Source organism: Lutzomyia longipalpis, chromosome 2 (assembly GCF_024334085.1).
Source record: "Lutzomyia longipalpis isolate SR_M1_2022 chromosome 2, ASM2433408v1".
Classification (NCBI taxonomy): Eukaryota; Metazoa; Arthropoda; class Insecta; order Diptera; family Psychodidae; genus Lutzomyia; species Lutzomyia longipalpis.
The window spans coordinates 40,312,397-40,324,905 of NC_074708.1; the positions used below are offsets into that span (position 1 = coordinate 40,312,397).

The window sequence follows — 12,509 nt, forward strand, 5'->3', positions numbered from 1 at the left end:
ATTCATCCATGTTAAAGATCTCATAAAGCATAAATTGTTTCTATAAATAAAATTCCCCAACCACGTAATAAATATCGATCAATAAACTATTAAGTAATCACCAGGTGTTACATAAAAGACAATTTAAAGAGAATGAGAATAAAAATATATCGAGCAAGGTTGCGACGTTGTGATCGCGAGAAAAATCTTTCACAGCAGAAGAAATTGATGTTTCGCTTAAATGGATCTTACTTGGTGGTTCTTTTTGTCGCCCAACAAACCCAAAGACAGCTCATGCAACACTTGCCTTCAATTCCAATTTGTTACACATGTGTGCCGCACCATTGATCAATGTTTTTGGTCAGAAAATGCCGATGGGTGATGAAAGTGTGGCGGATGATGCAAAAAGACGTGATCAGAGTTAGTGGACTTTTTATTTCATTCGTCTAACATTGATGTTAAATTGTCCTATGAGCCACGGGCGCGATGGGTTTAGTGCTTGTGACCCTTGCTGTGTCCGAATTTCTTGTGATGATCGCTGCCACCCTTCTTGCCGTACTCAGACTTGTGGGAATGGTGCTCATCGTGTCCCTTCTCACCCTTGTGCCCGGAGTGATCGTGGTGGTGGCTTCCCTTCTTGTGGCTGCCCTTCTTGCCGTAGTGATCGTGGTGTTTGCCTGACTTGTGGTGTCCCTTCTTGTGGGATCCGCCCTTCTTGTAGCCATGATCCTCGTGGAAGTCTCCGTGTTTCTCCTCGAAGCCCTCATCGTGGTCTTCATCGTAGAATTTCTTGTCTTTCTTGAATTCATCAACCTTGTGGATCTCGTGCTTTCCCTTGGTGGAGTGTCCTTTGCTGAAGCTGCCCTTCTCTTCGTACTTGTGCCCCTTCTCACCCTTCTCGCCCTTATCGCTCTCATGGTGGTATCCTCCTTCATCGAAGTGCTTCTTCTTGTATCCCTCCTCCTCGCCGTACTGCCCCTTGTGCCCTTCCTTGTCGTGATGACCCTTCTCTCCCTTCTCATACCCATGGGAGCCTTTGTATCCTTTCTCACCCTTCTCACCCTTGGACGAATGCTCATCCGAATGATGATCCTTTCCACCACCATGCTTCCATTCCTCGTTCTTCCCTGACCCAGCTACTTCCAGATCATAGTGGGGTAGCCTAAGTGCCCGTGCTGCACAAATAACACCCAACAACGCCACTGCAACACCAACGAAAATCGCTGTTCTTGACACCATCTTTGTCACCGATTGTACAACTCGATACTGATTGCTTGAGACCCTCACACCCCGTTTTATATCCACACGGCACTCTCGAGGAAAATTCTCCAGCATTACGTATTGGTCACAAATCGAAATAAGCAACTCTTTTCCAAAGACCCACCACCAAGTGAACACATAATTTCTTTCAAATGAGATACGTTTTTTTTTCTTCGTCTTACTTCTTCCTCTGCAATTTTTGCAGCTACGCAATGAACAGACTCGAACTCAATCGAATAATTTGCCTTTCAATCGCTTAAAGAAATTCTACATAAAGCGAAGAATTTGCCAATAGTTGGTACATGGAAAATAATTAAGGATTTCCCACAATTACCCAATAAATGATTTTTAAAATCCATTTAAAATTTTTATTTAATTCGAAATTAACGAAGATTTTTAATATAAATAGAATTACAATTTAAAATGAATTAAAAATTATTTTTCCCATGATAGTTATTCAATTAAATAATGAAATTCTTAATGAGTCTGTGTTTCATTGAAATTAAGCATAATCACGCATAATATTGAAAAATTCAGATTAATGCGATTTTTTTGGAGCTCGAAAATTTAATTTAACACACAGACTAATTTCATTTAATTAAAAAAAATTATCACCAATTCTATTAATTGAACTACTCAACGAGCACAGAATAAAAGCAAATTGAAACACTATTGCATGATTTTTTTATTGCCCAATAAATCCACAGGTAAGAGCGGAAAAAAGTGGGTAAAAGTGTCTCCTCTTCTATTTTGAAATGAATTTTATTTGATATTCTTTGATCTCTCTCGCCACTTACAATTTATTGCCACTCATGTGAAATTGAGGGGGGCATTTCGGGTTATTTTCAATGGGGCTCCTTTTTGTGTGATTGCGGCCCTGAGAACTTGCAAAATGTATGATTTTATTGTCACTTGAACTCATTGAATTTGAAAGAGCAATCAAGCATGTAAAATTGCACATTGTACTATCGGAACTAATTGCAATACACATGTAGACTTCTCTCAAAAATAAATTAAAATCCAACAGACAAAAGTTATTTCCCCTATAGCTACATAGTGGAGTTTTTTTTTTACTATCTGCCGCCCTGCCTTTTTCGATAGCTTTCAAGCTGAAATTAAATATATATTGTAGGTAATATTTTTGGTTTCAAAATTAGGTAACTTTTCATTTAACCCAGACACAAATTTGGAAATAAATTTTATATAGCAGAGTTTTTCCCACACCGCCATGGCCTTGGTGTATGTACCAACAATTTCCCTCCGAAAAAAAAAAGAGTTTTGTTTCCCAGTATAGTTTCTGCAATTATACGCATTATGTATGTTAAACATGCAAATCCTTTGTACACATTAATTAAATTATGAGTTACATATGCACACACATTTTTGCACAGATTTTTTTCCATGTTGCCCAAGGTGAAGCATCTGCAATAATTATGCACCTTTTTGTTGTTTAAAATTCTATGTTTATGCGAGGTGGGAGTAAAAAATATATTACAATGTATGCTGGAGCATGAAATTAATTTAAAAAAAAAAGAATATTTAATTTAAAAATAATATTTTGATATTATATTTGAGGTATAAAAGGAGTTTATTCATTTTGTGGATCTACCAATAATTCACAAATCATTAAAGCAAAAATTAGAGATTTTCTGCTTCAAACAATAACAGATTCAAGTTGAAATTTTGATCAGAAAATATCCAATACATTCAGGCAAAAATATCATTTTAAACGGAAAAATATCGTGGAAAAATCGATTATGCTAATTTTTTATATCTCAAAAATTCTTTTAGTGTATATCAATAGACAAGGGGTGTTTATCTGGAGAATATTTTGACTTCACATGAACATCTTGTGGTAAAAACCGAACAATTTAAAACCGAAAAAAAATCCAAAAATGGTTTAAATTTATCCCCTTTAAAGGAATTAATAATTTTTTTAAGGTTTTTGTTCCTCAATCTGTGCTGTAGTAGTACTTAAAACTACATATGTATTTATAATCTTGAATTTGCTCTTTTTTTTAGGGTAGAATTTACTACTGTTTTGTTTGAATTTAGAACTCAATGGCTTGAATTTACTACTTTTCATATTAATTTAAGTGCTTTTATGCTTGAATTTAGCATTTTTAGGCTTTTGTTAGAATTTTCTTGGTTAATCATTCGAGTATTTCCGAAGATAAGAGCTCATTGAAGCAGTTGCAGGTACGGGATGACTCAAAAAATCATTCAGACTTGCTCTAAAACCAAAAGGAGAGTCAAAATATGCAAAAAAAATCCCACAAAAGTGTGCAGGACATTAAGAAAAAACTAATTTGAATATTTTTTCCAATATCAAAAGAATAGTTTTCTGATCAATGAAAATTTCAAATTTTATTTCTTGCATTTCAACATATAAAATTATTTAAGTGATTTTTTTCATTCGATAGCTAAAAAATGAATAAACTCCTTTTAAACATTACAACTCATAACAAAATCCCAACATTACTGTGTCCAAACTCGCAAAGAAAAACCAGCAGCTTGTAACGTTCTTATTGTGAATTATATTATGTAAAGGAATAAATTCTTAAAAAGCTCCATCTTAAGCTCCCTTGAAGCACATCTAAATTGGCTAAATTCAATTGGGGATTCTTTTGGAAAACTTTAAAGCTTCCCCTTGTAATTTAAACACCTGCAGCACACCACACACGTGCCAACCACATTTATGCCTGTGTCTCCTATGTGTTACGCCTCCAGACCACAGAAGAAGAAACTTTGTAAGAATATAAATCGCCGTGTGAAATAGCTAATATCGTATCTGCTTTGTGGAAGTTCCATCTTTATTCCACATTTGCTGCTGTAGACAACGCAAAGTACCTTGAAGATTTGCCAAAAGTGCTTGATGGCGGTGGAAAGTGTTGCGATGTGTTTTTGCGGGCGGAGAAAAATCACGGGAAATGCGTTGGAGGGAAAATGTGGTTGCGAGTAGATGAAGAATGGCTGAGGAGACACATGTAAGCCCCGGAGCATTAATGTCGCGAAAGCCTCCTTTTGTACGATGTGTGCAGGGGATGGGGTCAAAAACCCAGATTAAATCATGCAAATGCTTCACACGAAGGAAGGATTATGAAAATATATTCATCATAATTTTTTTTCTGGATGAGTATCTTATTTGATGTGGTGAATGGTGAGTTTTGGTGTGCCAGCACAAATTTGAATTTTCACACCTAATTGGTTTGAAATAATATGTGGTGGGTTTTGAGGGGTGCAAATGGAGAGGAGTTTAGTAAGAGTGGAAAGTATATAACTATGTGAAAGTCCTCCACCACTGAGCAATTTAATTTAATTTTCCATTTCAAGTCGCACACAATTGAAAAATCCCATTTTCCACACTCTATAACTCCAGCAATTGCACCCAACTTCCCCACCCTCCCATTCTCCAATGGAATCCACCTCAATGTATACCTGGTGAAGAGTCTTCCAAGTCCCCAACTCTGTAGCCCACGTGTGTGTCTGTGTGTGCAAGTTTTCATAGTAAGTAAACTGTATCAGGGGTGCAAAAGGATATAAAGTACAAGTGGAGACAGTATAGCGCCACATTGGTTGATATATTATGTAATGGAGCATGTCTTTTGGTATGTTCCACCGAATGTAGAAGGGTTTGTTACCTGCCCAGAGAGTAAATAGCTACCATTTTCAAATATACGGTCATCCCCATTATGTAGCTTTTTCGCCACATACATTCCCCATATATGACTGCAAAAACGACTACACACGCTCTCCCCCTAAAATACATATAGTACGAAGAGCTTGCAAAAGTTTTCTTCATCGCCTTCCCACCCCCTAAATTCTCCATCCTCACACCACATGGTTTTGGGACGGCAAAAGAAGTCCACTTCCTTGAGGCTGAATTCTGGGCACTTGCCAGGGTACTTTGAGTTTCATCGACTTTGACTAAAATCCTTTTTGGCTTAATTGCAGAAAAGCGATGACCTGTTTCTCCTTTCTGTCTGTATCTCTCTTTGGAAATCAAAATGTATTCTCCAGTTGAGTGAAAAGGAATGAGAATGACCATACCTTATACGTACATACCATATATATCTTTTGCTACACTCTTAGAATTCTCATGTTAATAAAACTTGACAAGTTTTGGTTTTGATGAATACCTACTTCAAAAATAAACTTGAAACTTTTGATTTCATTTCATTAACATGAGCTTAGAGAGCATAAAGAACATGTGTAGAGCTTAGATAGAAAGATTGCATAAATTAAGTGAATTTTAGGAATAAAATAATTACAGAGAGAGAGAGAGTGAAAAGCGTCTTGTTCATTTAACATAGAAAATGGCTGCAAATTGCAACCTTTCATTTATTAAATTACATATTATTAAGCACTGCCAAAGATTCAAGAAAAGCGTGGTAATATCCCGGAAAAGCTCTATGGAAATTTTCATTTTATATGAACTATTCAATATTAATTTAGGAGTGTTTATGTAAATGAAAATCTTCGGATTATTAGTCAAGAATCAGATTTTTCAGAGAGCTTATTGTTATTCGTAAAAAAGAATCGAATTATTCGTTAAGATTCAGATTATTCATCGTGATTTGGAGATTTGAATCTTGAAAAAACTTTCAAGTTGTAAGCATATAAAAGAAAATATTTTTGACTGAATCAACCCCATATAGTTTTGACATTGGGACAATTTTTATGTAAACTCTATAAGACACTTTTAATTTATTTTTATATGATATTAGTAAATTGTAAGAACTTTTTTTTTGCAGTGTAGCATCACTTTCTTAATCATTACAAATACCTCCACCAACTCCGGTGTTGTTAAGTAAAATTCCTCGGGTGAATAGCGTATGAGTGTGGTGAGAGAAAAGTCTTCTCAAGGAGAGTCACTGGCTGGATACCAATGAATTCGATAGGTATTTTGTGATGTTCTTTGGTCAAAAATTCGTGAGTAGATTTAACAAAATCAGCTAAATACAGCATAGAGGTGTGGGAGGTGGAAAATACAGAGATGGAATGAGGCATAAATGCGAGGATAAAGTTTTTCTTCTTGGCACCCCCTCCCGTCTTAAGCCCACACAGCACTTTAGGGTTGGGGGGAGGAGGTGAGTGCGAAAAACTTTTTTTTTCCCGCACCATCTCTCTGTAATTACCCCAATTCGCAATTTCTTCCCAACAATAATCTCTCATGGTGCGCAAATTTTAATTTGTGTATCTGAAATTAAAGATCTCACTCTTATGGGGATGAAAAGGGGTGATTTTTCTCTCAGAAAGGTATAGAGGTAAAAAAAATATACATATAAATCCTTTCTGGTGGAGATTTAATAAAAGCACACAATTATCTCAATACACTGGCTGTCAATTTAATTACACTATAAACATTTTTACCCCAAGCAGCACATTCATCCCCTTTCTGGCTTTTTTTTTTATTGGCAACAGCGGGGATTGAAAAAGTCAGAAAGGTGAGATGGTTACGAAGAGTGGCAAAAACTCCATTTGAGGTAACTTTTATTCACACCACCCATGCATGGGATGGGGGTGTCTGCGCGCAAAATAAGGGTGGTTGTGCGGTAGAAAAAGAAGACACAATATTTACTATATCTAACTTCATTTGTCAACTTTTTATGTATACCGTGAGGCGGGGGGAGGTTTATTTTAAAATGCGCCTTGGCACAAAAAGGGGTTGATCTAATTAAGCGAGTCACATCAAGATAAGTAGACGACATTCATTAAGTAGGATCTTTGTTCATTATCTTAATATATAAAACGTACTCAACTACCATTATGTCTATGTGGAGGTTGGTGAATTCATTTGATTCTTTCTCTTCCTCGCTTTACGTGCTTTTTTTCTCATCTTCCTCATTTAACCCAACACACTGTGGTATACTCTTCGTCTGCACCATTGGGAAGTGCTCTACATGAATTTTTTTGCACCACCCCTCAACCCCTATTTGATTTTCCCTGAATGATTCTTTTAGATCAAATTGTGAAGAAAATTATTCTCTTATGATTGTGATTTAAAATGAAATTTAATTTACATTGCGGTCCTCTTGAGAATGATGGCTGTGTAGAATGAAAAAAATGACCCCATTTCACCTTAACAACCCCCCTTCCGCCCCCCACACAAAGTATACACACACACACAGCAAGAGAAAAAAGCTCACCCAATGATGAACTTTGAGAAGAAATATTAGGAAAGTTTTGTACGCTATAGAGATCAACAGGGAAAATCTAGGAAGAAACTCCAAGAGATAAGTGGTCGGTTGAAGAAGCAGGAAATTGTGGGAAAATAAAAAAAGGAGGAATTTGGTAATTAAAAGCTAAAAGAATAGGGGTGGGTAGGAAGATAAATGTATGTTGAAGCATTTAGCGAGAGCTAAGGTGGGGGGGATGTTCCCCTAAAACACTCCAGAGAAGCTCAGGACACACATTATCCAAAGTATTCTGCAGTTAATTCAGAGGTTTTAGGAGTTAATCTACTGCTTTTCAAGTTAAATTGAGTTTTGATACCGGTGAAAATTTTTCCAAGTATTGGCATTGTTGAGGGTGGAAATCTGGGGGTGAAGTATTTCAGTTGATTGCATTTTATTAAGCACAAAATGAATTAATGTGGCAATAATTTCATTAAATATTTGTCTATAAGTAGTAATTTAGGAATTTTCCCGATTAAAATCTAGAAAATAAAGAATATTTTCTAATGTAGGGAAAAATGAGGCAAAAAAATCACTCAAGAGTTGAAGAAAAGCTCAAAACATCATTTTCCAGCAAGATAGCGCAAAGCTCATTTCTATGGGAATTTTTCCACTGTACAATTTCTTCTTTATCGATCACTTATCTCGGTGGAAAACATGATATTTTGAGCTTTTCCTCAATTTTTCAATAGCTTTTTACCCTATACTTTCTCCTACGTTAAAAATATGCTTTGTTTTCTCTAGAATCTGGTTGTTTAGCAAATAAATTAATTACACTAAATGAAGACTTTTAGTGCCATTAATTAAAATTATTGTTTCTTAAAGTAAAAGGAAGGAAATTAATTGCCAAGCAAAAAATTGAGAAAAAGCTCCTCAATTTTCAAAAAACTCTTCATGACAATATTCTCCCCAAAACTTTATAGAAAGTAATCTTTTTTCTTTGCTTAAGAAAACCTAATTTCTTCACACCGAATGGATTTTTCATTTCAAAGGTTTCTGGGGGGAAAATTAATAATTCATCAAACACACAAACTGTTGGCAGAGTGTGGTTTTTGGAAAAATTTTGAAGGCAAAACTGGATGGCAAATTGACCGAATGACCCCAAAATATCCTGATCAGAAGCCTGTCGTAATCATAAAGCGAGTCAATTCATCGTTGAGAGTGTTCAAAGCCACAAGAACTTTGTCACTTGGGTGAGGTCATATTGGGAGTGTGGTCCCGTATGTGGAAGCACAAAGGGCATGCGAGGGGGGCAACGCCTATCCCAAAAGCTCTGTGAGAAACCTCCATCCCCCTCCCCATTTACCATGTATTCCGCCTAAAAGGTGATGGTACACACAAAGTAAAGCGTCGTGAGAGGGTTGTAAAAGAGATCGAGGGTAGCATAAGAACGACGCATTCGCTATGAAAATTTTGTCAAAGGTTGAGGACTCTTGCGGAAGTATTTGGTGTGTGAATTCAACTGTATACGGGAGGAACGTGAAAAGGGGTTTCCACCAGAGAGGTAGGTATGTGTACCATTTATTTAAATGAATATAATTTGTTTTGGTTTCGCTGACGAAAATAAAATACTCCCTTTCACCCACCGATCACTTGCATCCCCCACCCCCAGGTCTTTAACCGAATTCCCGTGCGGTTTGGGGGGCCACATAGGGTGGTATGTTTCCCCCAAAGAGCTTCGAAATACTGGTATACGATAGAGAGACAGCTTGGTTAAGAGGGTTTCCGGCACTTTAGTGATATATCTCATTTAGGTGGGTTCCAATTCGTCCCCACTGAACCTCGTTTCGACTTCCCACCTTTTTGTGTGGCGCTCCTTTTCCTCTTGATCTGAATGTTTTATATCTCCTAAGACATATGTTGCTCGTCGAAAAGACAGGAAGGGGGGTACACTTCACACACCTATATATGTGGGATTATAGATTGAATGTAAACACATCCAACATAGTGAAGATGGAAATTTTGCTCACCCTCATACACTTTTGCTGCTTCAATTAGCAACTACTGTACCAGCATATTTGTCTTCCCATCACAAACTTTGTTTGAAGGTTCCTCCACTTGGAACACAATTCCCTCGATGTAAAGCCATTTAAACTGTATTTGTATCATTACAACGTATATGAGGAAAACCTTTGAAGGCACACCACTTTGATTGGGGGTGCATTAAAGATGGTTTCAAAGTTCTCAGAATCATTGAAAGTTTATTTAATTAAAAATTTCCCACATTTTCATTATTCCTAACTGATATTCTATCTCTCTAAATAATTAAGTAGGTACCTATAACTATTAATATTTGTTTTTTTTTTTCAGATTGACCAACTAATATAAATTTTAGATTCATTTCTCTTAATCTTCTTAATTTAATACTTGCTTCTCTTTAAAAAAAAATAGTACCTATACCAATAGTAGATAAACACAACATTATCCTTCTATAACCAACATTTGCAAAGGCCATCAATGCGAAAATTTCAAAAATCTATTTTTCCTTCGTGGGAAGATACAGGAGATACTGATTCCTTCCCACGTGGAATGAAGATGGTATGCGAATCTCAAGGCTGGTGGAAAATAAATCTCTTCTCATGCTAACTCTCCTCCCCAACTCAAATCCACAAAAATCTAATGCGGCCTTGTTGGAGGAAGGTGGAGGTGGTAGAAAGGATATCTCATGAAACAATGTAAAAGTTATGAAAAGTACCGAAATTCATATTAATTTTGGGACTCGATTTCAAGAAGCAAATTCCCATCCAATTCCATGCGTACACAACCCCACGCTACACGAGAGCGAGTGTATATTTTCTAACACACCATTAAGCCATTTTCCACTTTGTAATTTGTCTATAAAACAATTCATTATGCTCGGGAAAATGGAGAGAAAAAAAGAAATGAGAATGGAGGAGTGCCTTTAGAATTTAGGGGCTGCGTAAAGGGGCCCTATATAATGATGCGACGAGGGCGGAGAAAATTGTGTGTCTCGAACAAATTGGAAAGATGGTGTTATTAAGCAACATTTCACTGAGATTATGTGAAAATTAAATTTTTACGGTTAAATAACAGCCACTTACGATATAGCCTCTACCATCTTGTCTTCTCTCTGTGCCTTCTTGATACTCTTCATGTCACCAATCGTGTTTGGTTTAGGCTTTAGGTGGTAACTTCTTCTAATTTTTTTTTCTTTCACCATCGTCGTTGTCTCTCCCCTGTGCTAAGAGAGGGGTGTGGGACGTGCTTTAACGCGCCAAGGTGAAAATGTTGCCAAAGAACAACAAAGGAAAGTGATGGATGGACACGGTGGATGGGGCAATTGCAAAAAGCTTTACAAGAGGCGAAAGAAGAGGGGAATGGCTCAAAAAAAAAGTGAAATGAGTGAAGAATAGCGCGGTGCGGGAGTAACAGAGCACCATGGAGCACTTCCTGTTTCACCCAAAGCAAATCTGCCAGGAGAAACAAGAACATCGCCATGTACTACCCATGGCGATATTCTTGTGTATTCACATGGAAGCACTTCCTCTCTCGCGTATAATCCAATTTATCAACTTTCCAAACTTCTATTTGCCATAATTTGTCTTGGTCACAAGTTTTCATTTCACACAACCACACACTTGCTGTTTTCTTGCCTCCTCTTCTTGTTCAAAAATATAACCATTGCCCTCTCTATATACACCACTCAATATGGTTCCAGCATCCTGTCTCTGAATAAATGAAGGAACGACTTGGTGTATGCACCAACTTTTCTCAGAATGAAAAATATTCTTACCCCATTCTATAGAAATGTTATACTATACCTACGATTTTTGTTGGATAACTGAACTTTCGACCCCATCACAAATCACTTCTTCCGGGAAGTGCTCTCCTTTCTCCAAAAAACGGCTGCACTCAGAGGAGAGACAATTCTTATTGCTCCTAATTAAATTGCTAATGAACCACGGAAGGATTCTCATTTTGTGGAAAATTTATCAGTTTGAGTGAAATCTCGGAATTTTAAACATTCCATCATATTTTCCTGGAAAATATGCTCGAAGAGTTGCACGGGGTGCACAAATTTAATTTCAAAATGGATTAAAGTTGGGGAAATCTTTCACAGTAAATTTCACAGGATGTAGAGCAAATTTTTACAATCATTAAAAAAGTTTCTTTTACAAAAAGAGAAAGAAAAATTATATAAAAAAAAAACATTTAATTTTTCAGTTTCTAATTTCTAAAAGAATTTTTTGTAAGGTCAGTAACCCCCTCTTAAGTACCTACTATTCTAAGTCTCTTTAGTCTCCATATTTACAAAAATTGCCCCTCAATTAGGACTCCACAGGTTCGTACACACATAAAGTACCCACAACACCCTTTTTAGCAACATAAATCTCACAAAGAGGTCGACGTAACGCCCTCGAATAAGTTATATGTAGGGGAAGATGGGGTAAATTAGTCACTATTGCAAGGGTATATGAAAAATTAAAAATTCTCCCATTTCCTTTCAAAATAGAGAAGAGCGTTGCATGGAGAAGCTGTTGGCTGGAAAATTTCCTACAAAATATGACTGGAAAATCTATCAAAGTGACCAAATTACCCCATCTTACCCTACCTACTCCAAAAAGCTGTAGAAATTCATATAAATTTTCTCTTGGAAGAAAACTTCACTTTCTCAAAAAGAGCAAACGTGGTGTATTAAACGATTTATTAATGAGGAAATTTCATTAATATCCCATTTGAGTTAATGTAACGTGTCGTGCTTTAATAAACGGGGGAATGGGGGAGGCCTAAAATAAAATACTACATGACACGATATCGTTCTATTTTTATCACACAACATCAGCTGATATAATTTAATCAAATCTGCCACAAATATTGCGTGACACGCTGCTGAAAATTTACTAACAATCGATTGTGATTTACTATGCATGTGAGGGGTGCTTGAGGGGGTTGCTTCTTCATGTCCAATGTTGAGAATTGTTTTTTTTTTCTTTTCAAATAAGAATTACCTTCAAATTGACATTTGAGGTTCTAATCAGAATATTTATTATTGTGGAGCTTTTGCTTTGAAACATGGATCTTCCAGAAAAGTCATAAAAATCCCCACATATGGTAAAAATTATGGAGTGATTT

General features: G+C 36.5%; 1 protein-coding gene across 1 annotated transcript; it reads right to left on the reverse strand.

The window, feature by feature from the left end:
• Window positions 1-394: 394 nt before the first annotated feature.
• LOC129791425 (probable zinc transporter protein DDB_G0282067) lies at window positions 395-1,521 on the reverse strand. The gene has a single exon (XM_055829598.1). It carries the CDS (start codon window positions 1,312-1,314, stop codon window positions 472-474), a length of 843 nt encoding a protein of 280 aa, XP_055685573.1. The 5' UTR covers window positions 1,315-1,521; the 3' UTR covers window positions 395-471.
• Between the last annotated feature and the right edge of the window lie 10,988 nt (window positions 1,522-12,509).